The sequence below is a fragment of the Nematolebias whitei genome, chromosome 13 (genome assembly GCF_014905685.2).
Source record: "Nematolebias whitei isolate Nwh7 chromosome 13, NemWhi1, whole genome shotgun sequence".
Lineage (NCBI taxonomy): Eukaryota > Metazoa > Chordata > Actinopteri > Cyprinodontiformes > Rivulidae > Nematolebias > Nematolebias whitei.
Genome location: NC_056510.1, coordinates 24,167,434 through 24,186,335, shown reverse-complemented (window position 1 = coordinate 24,186,335; position 18,902 = coordinate 24,167,434). Strand labels below are relative to the sequence as shown.

The following is an 18,902-nucleotide window of genomic DNA, read 5'->3' as shown; positions in this document are numbered from 1 at the left end:
GCGATACATGAAGCTTTTGTCTTTGGTTACTCATGACCCAGGAGAAATTTGATAGTCGGCCCGTCTCCGAGGTCGTCAGGAGTCAGATTTAGATAAACTTGATTCTTGTTTTTCTTCAGGCAGAGATTACTTTTTTCCAGCCTTGAGTCCATCTGGGCATTCTGGTTCTGAAAATGCCTAATTGTGGGATTCCATTCCACTGATCCATGTTATGAGTCTCCCTCGAGGTCGAACCCACCACGCTGACGAGTCCCAGAATCCGCAGGTGGCCTGCGATTCTCATAAATCGCCTCCACCTTATGGTTAAGCTCATAAACCAGATGATTTAAAGTTCCTACAGCACGGACCAAACCTTCACACTGACTCGGAAGCTTTTCCATGGCTGAAACTGCTGCCGATGTCTTCTTCAAAAGTCGATAAAACAGAGCCCCGCCGATGCCAAAAAGCAGAGTCCCTGCTATCATAATTCCAAATATGTAAACGTCTTCAACATCCTCCTGAGACAGGACTGAGAGACACATCATCTGCCACACTCCCCATGGATCCATGACATACTCCACAGCGTGAGTCTCAGCTGGACATTGTCACTTTGATGAAAAAATCTTATCAATAGCGTTGAACGCCCACGATAACAAATCCATAATCTTCTTAATTTATGTTCGGGAGATGTGAACCAGGCACTTCAGACACACAGAGAGCAGAGCAGGAAGAAGGAAAAACGGGGGAGGGATGACAGAAGCTGCCACCTCGATGAGAGTCAGGGAGGAAAATAAATGTAGTTTTGCAAGTTGATGCAAACACCTCTAGAAGCCCAAATCTTTACTGATTACCCCCAAAATAAGACAGATTTCACTGTTACTTAAAGTTTCAAGTATTACTAAAATAATATTAACAGAAACTAGTTTGTTGTCTAATGTGAAACAAAGAAATTAACAAAAAATGGACTTACTGGATTGTCAATTCAATTGTTGTATTGTTAATTCTAGTGACTCAAAATGTCAGAAACGTTTTAATATATAGGGGCTACTACAGTGCCTTGCGAAAGTATTCGCCCCCCTTGAACTTTTCAACCTTTTGCCACATTTCAGGCTTCAAACAAAGATATAAAATTTTAATTTTTTGTGAAGAATCAACAACAAGTGGGATACAATCGTGAAGTGGAATGAAATTTATTGGATGTGTCGAACTTTTTTAACAAATAAAAAACTGAAAAGTGGGGCATGGATTATTATTGGGCCCCTTTACTTTCAGTGCAGCAAACTCACTCCAGAAGTTCAGTGAGGATCTATGAATGATCCAATGTTGTCCCAAATGACTGATGATGATAAATAGAATCCACCTGTGTGTAATCAAGTCTCCGTATAAATGCACCTGCTCTGTGATAGTCTCAGGGTTCTGTTTGAAGTGCAGAGAGCATCATGAAGACCAAGGAACACACCAGGCAAGTCCGAGATACTGTTGTGGAGAAGTTTAAAGATGGATTTGGATACAAAAAGATTTCCCAAGCTTTAAACATCACAAGGAGCACTGTGCAAGCAATCATATTGAAATGGAAGGAGTATCAGACCACTGCAAATCTACCAAGACCCGGCCGTCCCTCTAAACTTTCATCTCGAACAAGGAGAAAACTGATCAGAGATGCAGCCAAGAGGCCCATGATCACTCTGGATGAACTGCAGAGATCTACAGCTGAGGTGGGAGAGTCTGTGCATAGGACAACAATCAGTTGTACACTACACAAATCTGGTCTTTATGGAAGAGAGGCAAGAAGAAAGCCATTTCTCAAAGATATCCATAAAAAGTGTTGTTTAAAGTTTGACACAAGCACCTGGGAGACACCAAACATGTGGAAGAAGGTGCTCTGGTCACATGAAACCAAAATCCAGTTGTTTGGCCACAATGCAAAACGATGTTTGGCGTAAAAGCAACACAGCTCATCACCCTGAACACACCATCCCCACTGTCAAACATGGTGGTGGCAGCATCATGGTTTGGGCCTGCTTTTCGTCAGCAGGGACAGGGAAGATGGTCAGAATTGATGGGAAGATGGATGGGGCCAAATACAGGACCATTCTGGAAGAAAACCTGTTTGAGTCTGCAAGAGACCTGAGACTGGGATGGAGATTTATCTTCCAACAAGACAATGATCCAAAACATAAAGTTAAATCTACAATGGAATGGTTCACAAATAAACGTATCCAGGTGTTGGAATGGCCAAGTCAAAGTCCAGACCTGAATCCAATCGAGAACCTGTGGAAAGAGCTGAAGACTGCTGTTCACAAATGCTCTCCATCCAACCTCACGGAGCTCGAGCTGTTTTACAAGAAAGAATGGGCAACAATTTCAGTCTCTCCATGTGTAAAACTGATAGAGACAAACCCCAAGAGACTTGCAGCTGGAACTGCAGCAAAAGGCGGCGCTACAAAGTATTAATGCAAGGGGGTCGAAGAGTATTGCACGCCCCACTTTTCAGTTAGTTTGACACATCCAATAAATTTAATTCCACTTCACGATTGTGTCCCACTTGTTGATTCTTCACAAAAAAATTAAATTTTATATCTTTATGTTTGAAGCCTGAAATGTGGCAAAAGGTTGAAAAGTTCAAGGGGGCCGAATACTTTCGCATGGTACTGTATATCTTTAGATACTACTGGAGCTGGGAATGAAGTGAATTTCTATTTTTATTACTGGGAATTCATAAAAACTATATGCATATCAATCAAAATGTGTCCATTTTAAAAACAAAGATTATTGAAATGCAAGATATTTTCACGCTGAACTAAAGCACAAGTGTGATTTTAAAGTTTTCACTAAAAGTAGAAATGTTGCCTTGGACTGTTGATGTACAAATAGAACATTTCTAATGCGTATTTTAAAATAAAAACTGCACTAAAAGTGTGCAAACACTAAACCTGCAAATGAGTTATGACCCCTACCAGCTCCTGCAGTCTGGAATGAACTAGCTGCAGAAACAAACAGATCCAGTTCCTCCAATTTAAAACTAATGCTCTACTTTATTATAATTGTGATGCATGGAGGTGCATTTAGCATTGTTTTCAAAACAAATACCCCAATAATAACTTTTTAGACCTTAAGATTGGCTGAATTTGTAACAAATATTTGATGCTGCAAATCTGAGTAATTCATCATGTTTGTAATTTGGCAGACCTTTTAAATTTCAATCAGTTCAACAGTAAATAAAAAAAAAAGATGTAAAAGGCAGAAATTTATTCAATCTTTTTAAGAGATGGCAAGACACAGCTCATTTCTGTCTAAAACCCATTTGTAATCCATAAACATCTCTGTATGTGCACATTGCATCGACTCAGTAGATTTTAAGCAGAGAGAGATCATCTCGTCTTGCGCTGAAGAGGAAGAGGAGAATAAAACCTCTGCTGTGACAAAGTTGTCCCGATTAAAATTAGGAAATTCACATTAAAAACAAGACATTTCCCTTTTAAAAAAAGAACCCAGTCTTAGAAAAGTGGACTATAAATGGCCTGCAGAAATACTACATGCAGTGGTGTCGTCGTGCCCCTCCACCCCCCTCGTCAAATCACCCGATCATTGCCTGGGTGAGGAGTAGGACTGATCTGAAAGGACTCGTCATTTAAAAGTTACCACATGAAAGGAAAAAGACCCACGAAGGGCAAGCTCACTTTTCTGAACCCCCACCTTTCCAACATCAAGTGTGCACCACCTTTGCCCCCTCTTCCTCCTCCAGCACTTCCAAGACTTCAAGTATTCCCACCTCAAACTCCAAACCTTCAACTTCTTTCATTTCTTAGGTTTACAACATTTACTATCATTTAAGTGCACTCAACGTTCATCTATACATAGAAAAATAAAACGGTAACAATTATATCACTTTACATTTCAGGGTTTTCTTTATACAACCGTGGTGTCGAGTCATTTTATGCCATGGCATCATTTAACCCCGCCCCCCCCTGAGTGTAACGTTCAAGTTTAACCTTCTGCAACAGAGAAGCAAAAAAAAAAAAAAGGAACAACAACCTTGATTTGGTTATTTAAATAATAATATTAGAAATCGTTGATAATAGCAGTAATTATAATCTGAACTCGTTATGCCTTTCCACAGATCCTTGTGCTTCGAGGTGACGGGACGCAGAATATGTACAAGCTTCAGATTGGCCATGTGCCTCTGGCTTCAGACCGTTTGCTGGTGGAGAGTCACTGACGGCCTTCAGCCTGAAAAATAAAAATCATTAAGCATGCGTGATCATACCACACTACAACAGATTTATGACGAGACATGTCAACAACTAATGTCTTGACATGTCGTACGCTTTGATGGTATTGTTTTCTCTTAATCCAACCCTATAGGCAGAATCAGTCATGACAGCTGTGACAAGTGATTGACAGGCAGCTCAGGCTCGTGTGGCATCACATTCACCAACCTCAGTCTGAGACTCAGGATCCGGTGCCTCCAGCTGCCTCAGGAACCTGCAGCGATGCAGCTCCGGCATTTGTACAACTTTGGGTCGTGGGTGCGGATGTGATTCCGTACATTCCTCAGTCTGAAGAACGTTTTGCTGCAGAGCTACAGTGAAACGGATATTTAGCTACATTTTGTTGTGGTCGTAGCAGTTATTCACAACACATACCCTGAGCGCCAACACATCTTGTGAGATCTTGCAACGTTGCAAGAGCTTGAGCACGTTTGTACTCTAGGTTTGACCAAAATGCCTATAAATCCATCACTTCTCAACATCTCAAGCATAAAGGCAGCACACAATATGAATTAGTACAAACAATGCTAGATATTTCATTATTAAAAAGAATGCTAACAATGACTTTACTTCAGTGGTTAAATGGTTGCAAAATAAAGATTGTAGGAGATGCTAATCACAGAGGAATAGATAAAGGGAAATGTTGCTGTTCTCAGCTTCATATGTAGTTCTGGATATTTAAACAACAAAATAATTTTTAATTATTGATCCAAAGACAGTCCATGTAGAGTAGAGCTGTGTGACATTTCAATCGCAGGCATTCTTTTAAGTTAATGTTTTACTAAACGTTGAACTGATAAATGTTGGACCTTGTGGATCTGTTTTAGTTTATCTTGTTTCCTTTTCCCCCTCATTTGTTTTTGTAAAGATGTAAAACAATTTTAAAGTCATTTATTTGCTTAACATATATAGAAGAACTTGACTACAACGTTCTCCTTTTTGTTTTCTAATAATGCCATTTTAAAAGGCCTGTCCATATCTTAAAACTACAAAAAAGTAAAAGAAAACATCTTGATATTTAAGAAATTTGGCATGATGCACTTGATTTTACCCATTTTGTCACGTTACTGGCATTTTTTTTTTTTTTAATTTGGCTCAGCTAAAGTGAAACAGGAAGTGACATCAATGGGAAACTGTTCTTGGTTAAACAATATTATTTTATTATCCGACTCTTTGTCTCTCTCTGACACCGACTCAAAATAATCTAAAGAAGCATCAGATTCTTCACTGCCATTTGTGTCAGTCATTGTAACAATGCTATATTCACATGCAGGCGTTCCCCTTTGTCATCACTTCCTGTTACTGCACATTCGAGTACTTCAACAACTGGTCAGCTCAGTGGTGTGAAATTTTACATGCAGTAAAGAACACATTTTATTTTCACAAAAATGCATAAAAACTTTATTACAAAAATGATGTCACAGGCACTTTAATATAAAAACTGTTGTCCATTTTGAAAAATAAAATGTTAAAAGTGAAATTGTGACCTCTATATCTATCTATCTATCTATCTATCTATCTATCTCTTAGACAGACAGATATATATTTCTTTTATAAGGCTTTATATCTATCTATCTATCTATCTATCTATCTATCTATCTATCTATCTATCTCTTAGACAGACAGATATATATTTCTTTTATAAGGCTTTATAAACCTTTCCCACACTCTTGTAATGTTCTAACTGTTGTAAATGCTCTATAAGAGCACAGCAAAAGAGAACAGACAGACTGATGTTACAGTTACTGAGCCTGGGGGTGGACTGGCCATGGGGAGCACCGGGACATTTCCCAGTGGCTTGGCACACTCAGTGATCGCCGAGGGGGACTAAAGGCATGGTTTGGGCCGCGCTTGATTATTTAAAATAAACAATTCACTCCACTCAATAAGGTGTCTGTCTACCTTACTGAAGCTCCCACAGTGGTGATGGGGAAAGACAGACCCCACCCCCTGGCCCGTCCTCTCTCTTTTTGAGGCCGTCTGTCACAGCAGAGCGGGGACACACAACAGGTTGTGCACCCACCTGTTGTGTTTCGCTGCTCTGCTCTAACAGAGAAATGAGCAGTGGTGGGATGTAACGAAGTACAAGTACTTCGTTACTGTACTTAAGTACATTTTTCATGTATCTGTACTTTACTTAAATAAGAGTTAAACATGGGTACTTGCAACTTTTACTCCACTACATTCTATATTGAGTATTTGTACTTTCTACTACACTACATTTCTATAATTTGTTGAGTTACAAGTTACATTCACGTTGTGTTTTTGTGATTTGTTCGTTAGTTTGAAAGTAACTGATGGCCAGAGGGGAGTTGGTCCAAAAGTGGACAGGTAACGTTAGACCCGCTTTCAAGAAGAGCTGGGCCAGTGATGTATATTATATACATCATTGAGCTGGGCGCACCCACAGCACCACTAACACACCCAAAATGTATTCCACCGTGGAGAGTCAGCCAGAAGATACGCTCCACTCATGGCCTCATGACAATAAAGGACAATGAATGAAAATAAAGAATATCTGAATCTTATTGAAAGACTAATGAAAGACTATCCAGTACAGTAGGACAGATTCTCTCTCCCAAAAGAGCCAGACTGGACTCAAAAAAAACTTTGAAAACCAACTTCTTCTGAACTTGAACAAGAAATTCTTGCTGCAATATTAAAATGTGTCAGTTCATGATGTTAGGAGACGAGAGATGTCTCCAAATGGTTCGACACTCGGGTCCATGTTTTGAAAATGGTGTCAGGAAGTTAAAACATTGTTCACTATTGACCCATTACAAGGTCGACTGGACAGTATTTCAACTAGAGTTGATGACAAACTGGAGCTGAAATGATCAGAGCCTGTTCCTTTGTTGTGTCTAATGCTCCTTTTTTCTGTCAGACAACTTTTACTTAAATGTGTTTATTTCAGTTAAAATGACACATTGGTTTTGCTTTGTGTTAAACAAAAACTTTCAAAGGTAAAATCATTCCTCTCTTATTTTGCTTAATGTCATTTAACTCTGCAGGTCATTCCTGAAATTCTGCTGCACAGAATCACAAGTCCAAGTGTAAACTGTGTCACAGAGTAAACACAAGAAAAACGTATTATCTGCAGCATCGTTCATTAAAATGGCTCAACACTATTAACGTATTACAGAAAATATACATATAGGCACACTTAATGATATTGTAGACCATTGCATTAAGTAATACATTCAGCAAGTACTTTTACTTTTAATACTGTATTTTTAAAAGCAAGTACTTATTTACTTTTACTTAAGTAAAAATGTTAATGTGGTACTTCTACTTTTACTAGAGTACATTTTTGTCCGTTTATTTGTACTTTTACTTAAGTACAGTGTTTGAGTACTTTCTCCACCACTGGAAAGGAGGGCCCCGCCCCCTCGGCGATCACAGAGCAGGCCAGGCCACCGGGAAATAATGTGTAAAATCTTAAAGTTGAAAACCTGCGAAAGAGTGAGTTTGCGAAAGTCGAACCGCACAGTATCAAGGGACTACTGCATATCCATTTAAGTTTATTAGTCACTAGCTTCACCATTCCTTTCATCTGCAGTGTTTTTTAGGCAGAATAAATTTTCATTACATAAAACGTAGGGTTCTACAACCTAATATAGGATTTTTAAAATTTTATTTTATTATTTGAGACTGGAAAATCAAAAAATCTTGAGTGAATTGGGCCAATCTTCCAGGCTGAAAATGAATTCCTCAATAGTTGAGCTGGTCTGTAATTAGGCACCAGCTCCATCCTGTCTGTCAAAAAGGCAAGTAAGGTGGCTCTACTTCCTAAAAGTCTAGCGCTTACCGGACAAGGCCAGTGCTTTCCATCGACGTGCCTTAGCTGATGCATAGTTAGAGCATCGCAGTCCTTGTAGGTGGCTGAGCACTGCAGACAGGCGTGGGCTGCCTTCGGAACTTTGGGGGCTTGACTGCGAGGCCCTCGAAGTTGCTTTAATCGTGCTCGATGTACAGCATCCAGGATGATGCAGCTTCTGCTGCTCACAGCAATGACTTTACTTTGTCTCTAGATATAACAAGCAAAGAGAAAATCAGGGTTAGTTTAGACAAATGTTTAAAACATTAGTCATTGAGGATATTTAGGAATGCCCATTCATTTGTGATTAATGGTGCTATAAATTTCACAGTAAATAATATTTAACATTAAACAATTATCTACCTTTGGCGTGGTCTGGGTAGTCTTTGACCCAGCACATTTGTTCAGGAGTAAACTGGTCTTTTGGGGCTTCTGCCTGGGTCTTTGAGTTCGGCCTTGGGTCTCCCTTCTCTCCCTTTTCACCACAGGGAGGATGGGTGGCCCTCTGGCTCTCAGTGTCCTGTGGGGAGACTGTTCAGTCTCAAATTTCTCTCTGACCTGTGACACAGACCGTGTCAAGCAGATATCGACACTCTCCTCCTCTTTCTTCAGCGCTGCCATAGGCCCCCCTACTGGTCGACAGAAGTTGAACAGAAATCCCGAGTCCAACAGTTTGATGGGGGGCTTGCTCTGACGTTTACCCAGGTCTGGTGAGGGAGGACCAGGGAACTGTCCAACTGGCACAGGTTCAGCTGGTTCCTCTTTAATGGCTTTGTACAAATTATGACTATAAATAGACGGTGGAGGTGAATGCTCTGAAAACTGAAGCCCGTCAGGTTCGTTATCTTTCACTTTTGGTCTAGTGGCATGGACTCCCTTCAGACACTTCCTTCGGTTCATAGGTGTCGTCTTTTCTGTGTCTTTTGTGGAGCTCCGTCGGAGTTTGGCTTTTGTGACCAACCGGCTGCTGTTATAATGCAGTGTTTTCACCGTGTCTGCAGAGACCTTTCTTCTGAACGATGTCCTCCGTGAAGGTGGAGAATCTGCAGGCATGTGATCAAGGTGATTCTCTGATGACAGGGAGTATTCAGCTGGTTCTGCTTTGATTTTGACTACGTTTCTCGGAAAGGTATTTTTGGTGCTGCGCCTCAGAGGCTGCTGGGTGTGACGGCAGGCACCATCACCCTTCCTCACAGACCGTCTGAGTTCCCTCACCCCAAAGTCAGGCCTAGATGTTTGCTGGAACAAGTCTGGCAGTACCCCTTTGCTTCTCAAGCTTCTGTCAGTGGGAGGAACACGCTGATGGACACTTTTTCGCCTCTTAGCAGGAATCTGCTTCGTACTAGCTGACACCAAAGCCTTGGTTTTGACAGACTTATTGAGGAGTCGAGTGTTGACAGGGTTACAAAGAGGAAGTGACAGCGTCATATCTTCATACGATAGTCCCAAGGATGACGTACGAGGTTTTCGCCGCTTGGTCAGTGAGTAGTTGTTGGCCTTCAACTTTCTTAGTCGTTTCTTTTGCCTCCAGCCAATAAGATCCTCTGGTCTAGGAAGCAGAGCAGTCCTCTGAAGCCCAAGGACATTCATAAGCTTGTACTTCTCCTGTGCCCTTTCATAATCCTCTTCATCCTCTCCAACCTCTACTACTTCCTGTTTGACCCGCACCGTGCTACAGGTGGTACCTGGCCTCGACCTGGATGTGCATGAGAGCTGGGTAACAGAGTGAGATTTTTTGCATCTTCGAGGTGTCTCTGGCATGGGCAGCAATCTCTGAACCTCTCTGGCAGCACCAGGAGAGGAGCGGAGAAGACGGGGGCTTGATGAAGATATGGGTGAGTAATTCTGTGACTGAGAGGTGGCTATGCCATGACGGGGTGTGTTACCTTTTTTGGATGAGGGGGATTTAAAATCCATGAGCTTCATCCTATGTGAAGGACTTAGAGGGAGGCCGTTTTGGTCTTGGGGTTTTGGCAGTCTGCGCAAATTACGCCTGGGACTTTCGTGTATAGACTCATCTGAAGCATCCAGCGTTAAACTAAAGCTTTCATTAGTGTTGTCCAATTCTAAAATCCCTTCATTTGCTTTGTGATGACGCTCACAGCATGAACCAGCACAGGGTGAGGTGAAGAGCTTGCCAGAATGGCGCTGCTGTTCCTGTTCTTTGAGAAGAGCCGAGCAGGCTTCCACTGCAGGCCACATGCCCAGGTGTCGAGCCATAGCGCAGACTTCTGGTAGGTTCTCCTGATGAACACAAAGAGTGGAGGAGTAGGAGAAGTCCAGCAGAGACAGAAGACTATCCTCACTAAAACCTGAGAGAAAAAAAACAAAACACAATGTTAGTATCAGAAAGACGCAAGTTTAAATATATATACACCGGTACTGTATGTGTAACAGGGCTACAATGGTGTGTCCAATTTATGATTAGGTATAATAGGAAAAAAATGTTTTTAAAAAAATTAGTGTTTTTTAATTTTTTAATTGGAGAATAATTCTCCCTGAAGCAGAGACAGAAAACCACACCACCCAGGTTAGTGCAGAGGCTGTAACGTAGCAAGTCATGTAAAGCAAAGCAGGATTTATCAGCTGATAACTTCACTAAATGCTTTTAAAAGTCAGTCTTTTTCATTCAACCTGAACTTAAACACTGTCCTGGAGGCCATATGTCAAAGAAACGGTTTGATATACTCCAGAAAATTAGTAATTTGGTTAAAATATTACAAAATAAATAAATAAAATCCCTAAAAACAAAAAACAAAAATAAATAAAAGTGTTTTCTTCAATTAGTTTGACACAGGCAAAATTCAAAATAGAAAGCTAAATTCAAAATAGAAAAGCTATACAAAATTGAATATTGCACAAAATAAATAAAATGTCAAACACTCACACCTGCTTCTAAGCAAGCCAATGTAGAAAACATCAGTGATATCGAGTAAATACACAAATGCAGAGCATTATATGGTGTACCAGTAATTACTTGCCATACAGGCTGTGGATAATGAGCAGGAAACTTTCACACAGCTGATTTGAAACAAAACAGGCAAGTCTTCAGGCTCCTGTGTTATTCTCAACTTGCTACGCATGGTTTACTGTGGAGAGCTTTAAATGGCATCTTCCTCTGAACCTCGTCTGTCATGGCAGTTAACAAAGAGCATGTCATTAAACTATGTGAGAGCAGTGATCATCTGATGTATTGTTTAATTCAATGTACCAAACATCTGTATTGAACTGTCACAGTACAGATACATGTACTATTACACCTCTAGTGTCCAATATATGGACCAAATGAAAAGTTCAAACAAATATAATAGGACCATCTGGATCCTGCAATCAGGATTCTTCAATGCTAAATTTGTCTTCTACATCAAAAAGTGCAAGTGTTACAAGCCAGGTCTCCTAGAAATCTCTGAACCCATTTCAAATTAACTCTTCACATGGATGCAAATTTAGATTGTTTTTACTCAGTCATTGATAAATAGATATTACAGCTTGTAAAAAAATACTAAAAGACAATTAAAGACAATTGCAAAAAAATCATATATATTTTATATATGTATGCTAAATCTTCTGTAACGGCTGTTAGAGAATCCAGATGCCTGGATAGAAGTACTAATTTATGCGTCTTAAATTGTGTTAATGAAATTTTTGTAAACACAAGCAAAGACATGAGAACAAATCATGTTTGTGACAGGCTGCTTATAACAAAATGCCTAAAGATACAATTTAAAATTGTTCTTTTCTTATGTTGTTCGTTTTGCATTGTTGGAACATGGTTCATTGAGTTATAAATATTCAGTGTTAAGTATCTTAAACAAAGCATTCCTCTGAGAATGTCAGAAATAAGGACTGCATTAAAAATGTATAGGAGAAAAAAAAAACAAAGAAAAAAGATCTTGCTTTAAATATTACAAGAGGGGAAAAAATGAAGCTAGCAAAATGTTTGCCCTATCTTCTATTTGATTTTATGCTGTTTGATCCACAGTATCATTTTAGCCGTCACCAACGATCTGTTGGGTCTAAAAACAGAAAAGGTAAGATGGCAACTAAAATTAACTTGTAAAGGTTTGAGGAAATTATAGTATTCTTAACTTTTCTCATGAACTCTATTAAAACAACATTCAAACAGACATGCATTCAAACTTTTGCGATCAAAATAGAGCTTCTGCTCTTTATTCAGTGTTGCCATGGTGATTCACAGCATCTTACAACTGCTGGTGAGGTCCTTTTTTTTATACCTTCATCAACACTGATGCTTAGCTCAGATCATGCTCAGAACTGGATGCACTCATTCTGATTTCATTCTTGTAACATAATGTGCACCGTCTAACTATATTACAATTGAAATGCTTAGAACAAGTTTAATCAGCTATACTGGAAGGTTCAATGGGCCCATAAGTTCAACAACCTCAACTTTAGTGGTGAGTTTTTGTTTCTGATCTTACCCGTGAGGTCTATGTTTGTTTTCTTGCTTGCGTCCATTTCAGTGAAGAGTTCTTGAAAGTGATCGCTGACGGCTGCCAGAACAGCTCTGTGGGCCAAGAACGACTGCCCTGTCGTTTGCAGGGTGATGTCACAGAAAAGCCCCGCCTCCCTTTGACTTCTTAGCTTGCTCAGCATGTCGGCGCCGTGTGATGCCATGGTCTTTGTGACACATCTTCTCCCATTAAACTCCTGAGAGGCAAAGACAAATAAAAAAAGGCATCGTTGCAGAAGGCAATGTAACGTGCGACTGATCGGGGAGAAGCGTGAGCAAAAAAATTACGGTAAGTGAGAATGAGCTAAAATGTGTGAATACAAAAATGTGCGAGATGCAGAAAAATTAAGCACTGGTAAAAAACCCTGAGGAAATCAAAAGACTGGCAGGAAGAAAATGGCCTCAGTGGTCTTCCATCTCAAGAATCCTCTCTCACCTCTGACTTTTTACTGCGCTGACTCTGACATTCTGGACAGCTGAGGACAAAGTCTCTGATCTGGAAGTACATTCCTGTGGGGACAAAAAAAAAAAAAACAGTCACAGAAACCTTAGAACGTATGGCAAAAAGATAAACAACTTAAAGAGCCAAGAGAGAGAAAAGGGGGAACAAGTTCAGGAGCACTAAACAGTTTGGGCTTCACACCTTAATGGACGCCACAACATAAAATAAATCAAGTCAAAAGGACAATGACAGATTATAAAACAAATAGGATCAACAAAAAGACACGAGCGCCCCAAACATGTCTGGAGGACAGACACGCAGGCTAAACAATCAGCAACAATATAAATACTGTTCGCTTTAATTTTAGTCTTTCCTACTTTTTGTAATCTTACGCCATTTTCTTTTATTGCACATGCTCAAGTGCAACTTCAAATTTTCTGAGACAAGACCAGGGGGCCTCAGACTCCACCTTGTGGGATCTTTGCCCTCATGGCCTGCTCAGGAACTAACAAATGATTTCTAAAGTGTGAGCACAATTGATACTTTATCTAAAAAAAAGGGATACAATGACACTCTCCAAGTTAGATTTAGGCAGGCAGTGGAGTTGAAAGATGACATCAGACTATCAGGAGCAGTCCTGTAATGTTATCCTGGGAGGTCAGATGTACCTACCCTCCCACCAGTAGTTTTCAGCCACGCATTTATAGGTCTCCTCCAGGGACAGGTGGCGCTGACCAGGTCTCCTCCTGTGGAAGGTGGAGATGGCCTCATGTCTTCGGTCCACGTTCAAAACCTCCCGGTAGTTGATGAAGCCCCTCTCCAGCTTCTTGCGGTACAGCAATCCATCCATCACCTCGAAGTTTGACGACCACCCTGCGTGGGGTCCATCCCCACAGGAGCTCGACGCACAAAACGTCTCCACGCATGCGTAACGCTCGTTGACGCGCGTGCAGTCTTTGGCCATTTCCCCACTGGTTTTGTACTGAAGATGCAACTATGACTGGTCTGAGATGGAAGCCCTTTCGTTCGAACTGGTAATCCCTCCCCACCCAGGAGGGGAGCCAAACTTTACCCACCGACCCGACACAAAGTCCACCAGGATGTACTACTACTGACAGCACCACCCAGCCCGCGACTCCCTGATGTCTTAACCAAATCAAAACGACAGAATCACAAGTTGACTAAGATTTCCCATCTTACATAAACTTACTGTGGGCTCCGATAATGAAACTGAACGCGAGCATCACTTCTCATAAACACTGTGGCAAACATGTCAGCAGAGTCACACTTCCTGTCCCGAAACGCATTTCTCCATTTTCACGAGCTATAACAAATAATACAACATGCTCGACTCGTACATTCAAGTGTGTACAATAAACGCGGGCAGCAGAGTATCGCGCCAACTACACGACAAGTGATGGAAAAGTCACTAGAGGACCACGTAAACAGGCTTCACCGTCAGTGTCCCGCCGACAGCCCGTCTTCCATGGAATCCAGGGAACGGGAGTGGCCTCTGGGACTGGATGACGGCAGGCGGCTTCACCTCCGGCGTTAACTTGTGATTTCTTTCAAGCCAACTCAAGTCGGAAGCAACATGATGACGCAGCTATCAGCCAGGCATCGCCGCTTGAACGACCTAAAAGCGAGGAGGTCTCCCCCCCACTCCGAACGGCTCGAAACGTCACAAATAACCGCCAAATCCCCCTCGAAACCCAGCCAACACGCTCTGGTTTACGCACCCGACATAATTCGCCCCACTCTTGCTGCCGCAAGCCTAGACTGGTGACCAAACAGTCCAATTTTTCTAACTCGTAACCTTCTGTTTGTTGCTAATCAGGAGACTAACCGAGACAACTGCTCCCCGCCTTCACACAAAGACTATTAGCAGAAGCTTTAAAGAGCCTTCGCTTCACGGTTTCTGATTGGCTGACGCAGCTGCCACTCAAGTTCGTTCTCTTCACTTAGCAGCAAGGTAGGTTGTTCAGTCACGATGCCTGTCTAAAAGTGCCAATTTACTGTACTAGCTGTTCAATTCAGTTAAGCTTAATATATCACAATTTTATGAGCTAATAAAATACAAAATCTGATATATAACGGTGTAAAGTATTATTTCCTTTTACAATACACTTTAAATTATTTAGCTGGGACACATATTATTGAATTAACATATCAACATGTTATAATTTACACATATTTCAGTGAAGAATTAATTTTGATTGTATGGTTTGCGGGATCACTTTTATGTAGGAAAACCATAACATTTGAACCTTAAATAAGCTGGTTAAGAAGTCCATAAAAATGTTCAGAAACCATAACTTTCATTTCCAGAGTATGCCCCCTTTTTTTAAAACTGTATGGACTCATGATACAAAGGATACCCTGGAACAAGACCACATGAGCTTTTAGTTTTATAAGAATTAAGGTTTTTTAACTATTCAGTCCCAGTGAGTGAGCCCCTTTCATTTATTTTATATACAAATGGTTGTCGCAGCCAGTATCCACTGCGTCCAATTTTAAATTTTGCTGATGACTCGGTCATCCCCTGTCCCTTCTCAGCAGTGATGACCCAGACCCTGGGCCTGTGGTCAGGGACTTCACCGAATTGTGAGTCATCCTTTTTAAACTTACATGTTTCTAAGGCAAAAGAAATGGTCATTGATTTTATATAATACTCTTCAGTTGCTGCTCCTGTAGTCATTAATGGTGAAGCTGTTGAGGTGGTGCATCACTATTAATGGGAACTGTTCTTAATGACAACCTGACCTTTGACCCCATGTGAACTCACCTTGTAAGAAGGCCCATCAGAGAACGTATTTTTATGGGAAGCTCTGTGGTTTAAATGTTGATTCAACTTTTATGAGAATGTTTTATTGAGTCTCTTGGAATTTTCACTTTCATCTGTTGGTTTAGTTTTTAACTTGTAAAATCAAGAATAAACTCTCGGGGATTGTCAAGATGTGCAGCAAAACTGCTGCTATAGCCCTACAGAGCCTCACTGACCTACACAAGGTGAGGTCAGTGATAAGGCCAGGCTGATTCTGGCAGATCCTGATCACTCACTCCATGGTGAGCTCAGGCTGCTTCCATGTGGACACAGGTATCTGCTGCCCAGAAGAACAGATTGAAAAACTCATTCATCCCTCTAGCGATCAGGCTTCTCAGTGAACAGTGATTTCTGTAGTTATTTTAATGTCTTGTCTAGTATGGACGTTTTATGTGTCTACTGTGAAATAAATTGCCCCATGGGGATAATAAAGATACTTGAACTTGGAAGATACACTGCCTGGCCAAGAAAAAAAAAAACTCACCATCAAAAAAAGGTCACGCACTAATATTTTGTTGGACCATCTTTAGCTTAGATTACAGCGTGCTTTCACTGTGGCATTGTTTCGATAAGCTTCTGCCATGTCACAAGATCTATTTCCATCCAGTGTTGCATTAATTTTCACCAAGATCTTGCATTGATGACTAGGCACTAGGCATGATGGGTGCATCACTTCACCTGCCTCTCTTCTTACCCTGATGCACCCATCACTCTGGAACAGGGTAAATCTGGACTCATCAGACCACATGACCTTCAGTCCCAATCCCCTGAGTTCCCTTCACATTGTGTGTGTGTGTGTGTGTGTGTGTGTGTGTGTGTGTGTGTGTGTGTGAAAATGCTCTTACTTTCACTATTAAACATAGCCCTGAGTGCTACTTTGATTTGGTTTCACCAAACGTTTAAGTGATCATCGATCACGATCATTCAGGATTTTTTTCCCCACTTTCCTTCCAGTTTTTAATAATGCGTTGGACAGTTCTTAACCCAATTTTAGTAGTTTCTTCAATCTCCTTAGATGTTTTCTCTGCTTGATGCCAATGATTTGACCCTTCTCAAACAGACCGACATCTTTCCACGACCAGACGACGTGTCTTTCAACATGGTTGTTTAAGAAATGAGAAGCAACTCATTGCACCAGTTGGGGTTAAATAACGTTGCAGCTGAAAGATAATCGCCCGTGCAGTAATTATGCAATAGGATGTTCATACCTATTTGCTTAGTTAAATCCAAGTGGCAACTTTTTTTTGGCCAGGCAGTGTATGAAGGCAGCCGGCCCAAATAAGCCTTATAAATCCAAATACACCAGCACCCCAGTCTGTGTGCAAAACAATATAGTTTTCAGATTTCATTTTAAATCGGAATACCTCAATAAACTGAAGTCAAACATTAATAGATGGCTTTAAAGGTTTAGCAAAAATTCTCTGAAATAGTGATAGACTGGAGGAAAAACAATATTACACATACAAACCGGATTCCAAAAAAGTTGGGACACTAAACAAATTGTGAATAAAAACTGAATGCAATGATGTGGAGGTGCCAACATCTAATATTTTATTCAGAAAAGAACACAAATCACAGATCAAAAGTTTAAACTGAGAGAATGTATCATTTTAAGGGAAAATCTGTTGTTTCCAAATTTCATGGCGTCAACAAATCCCAAAAAAGTTGGGACAAGTCCATTTTTACCACTGTGTGGCATCCCCCCTTCTTCTTACAACACTCAACAGACGTCTGGGGACAGAGGAGACCAGTTTCTCAAGTTTAGAAATAGGAATGCTCTCCCATTCATGTCTAATACAGGCCTCTAATGTTCAATCGTCTTGGGCCTTCTTTGTCGCACCTTCCTCTTTATGATGCGCCAAATGTTCTCTATAGGTGAAAGATCTGGACTGCAGGCTGGCCATTTCAGTACCCGGATACTTCTCCTACGTAGCCATGATGTTGTGATTGCTGCAGAATGTGGTCTGGCATTATCGTGTTGAAAAATGCAGGGACTTCCCTGAAAGAGATGACGTCTAGATGGGAGCATATGTTGTTCTAGAACCTGAACATAGTTCTCTGCATTAATGGTGCCTTTCCAGACATGCAAGCTGCCCATGCCACAAGCGCTCATGCAACCCCATACCATCAGTGATGCAGGATTCTGAACGGAGCGTTGATAACAACTTGGGCTATCCTTGTCCTCTCTGGTCCGGATGACATGGCGTCCCAGTGTTCCATAAAGAACTTCAAATCGTGACTCATCTGACCACAGAACAGTCTTCCATTTTGCCACACTTGATTTTAAATGACCCCTGGCCCAGTGCAAACGTCTGAGCTTGTGGAGCTTGCTTAGAAATGGCTTCCTCTTTGCACTGTAGAGTTTCAGCTGGCAACGGCGCATGGCACGGTGGATTGTGTTCACTGACAATGCTTTCTGGAAGTATTCCTGAGCCCATTCTGTTATTTCCTTGACAGTGGCATTCCTGTTTGAGGTGCAGTGACGTTTAATGACCCTGAGATCACGAGCATCCAGTAGAGTTTTACGGCCTTGACCCTTATGCACAGCGATTGTCCCAGATTCTCTGAATCTTTTGATGATGTTATGCACGGTTGATGATGATAACTTAAAAGTCTTTGCTATTTTACGCTGGGTAACACCATTCTGGTATTGCTGCACTATCTTTCTGCGCAACAATGGTGGAATTGGTGATCCTCTTACCATCTTGGCTTCTGAGAGACACTGACACTCTGAGAAGCTCTTTTTATACCCAATCATGTTGTCAGTTGACCTAATTAGTGTTAATTGGTCTTCCAGCTGTTCATTATATGCTCAATTTCCTTTTTCCAGCCACTTATTGCTACTTGTCCCAACTTTTTTGGGATTTGTTGACACTGTGAAATTTTGAGTCAACATATTTTTCATTTAAAATGTTACATTTACTCAAATTAAACTTTTGATCTGTCATCTATGTTATATTACAAATAAAATATTGACATTTGCCATCTCCACATCATCGCATTCAGTTTTTACTCACAATTTGTTTAGTGTCCCAACTTCTTTGGAATCCAGTTTGTATAATGTATATATATATATATATATATATATATATATA

General features: G+C 40.8%; 2 protein-coding genes across 2 annotated transcripts in view; both read right to left on the bottom strand.

The window, feature by feature from the left end:
- Positions 1–3,221: 3,221 nt before the first annotated feature.
- si:dkey-229b18.3 lies at positions 3,222–14,489 on the bottom strand. Its single transcript, XM_037687016.1, has 7 exons — positions 13,656–14,489; positions 12,978–13,051; positions 12,510–12,738; positions 8,431–10,379; positions 8,059–8,277; positions 4,419–4,561; positions 3,222–4,209 (listed from the first exon to the last, which is right to left on the bottom strand). Exons 1-6 carry the CDS (start codon positions 13,945–13,947, stop codon positions 4,457–4,459), a joined length of 2,868 nt encoding a protein of 955 aa, XP_037542944.1. The 5' UTR covers positions 13,948–14,489; the 3' UTR covers positions 3,222–4,209; positions 4,419–4,456.
- Positions 14,490–16,039: 1,550 nt separating this feature from the next.
- The window catches only part of LOC119418884 (chromatin assembly factor 1 subunit B-like), a 15,980-nt gene continuing 13,117 nt past the window's right edge, over positions 16,040–18,902 (bottom strand). The window contains exon 8 of the mRNA XM_037686177.1: positions 16,040–16,087. Within this exon, the coding sequence (XP_037542105.1) occupies positions 16,040–16,087 (48 nt within the window). The remainder of the gene's footprint in view (positions 16,088–18,902) is intronic.

Excerpts from the sequence above, each read along its gene's own strand:
- si:dkey-229b18.3 (XM_037687016.1), bottom strand. The coding sequence starts at position 13,947 with ATGGCCAAAGACTGCACGCGCGTCAACGAGCGTTACGCATGCGTGGAG. Across the intron at positions 13,052-13,655 it reads TGAAAACTACTGGTGGGAGG|GAATGTACTTCCAGATCAGA; the intron begins GTAGGTACATCT and ends TTGTCCCCACAG. Across the intron at positions 8,278-8,430 it reads CTACCCAGACCACGCCAAAG|AGACAAAGTAAAGTCATTGC; the intron begins GTAGATAATTGT and ends TGTTATATCTAG.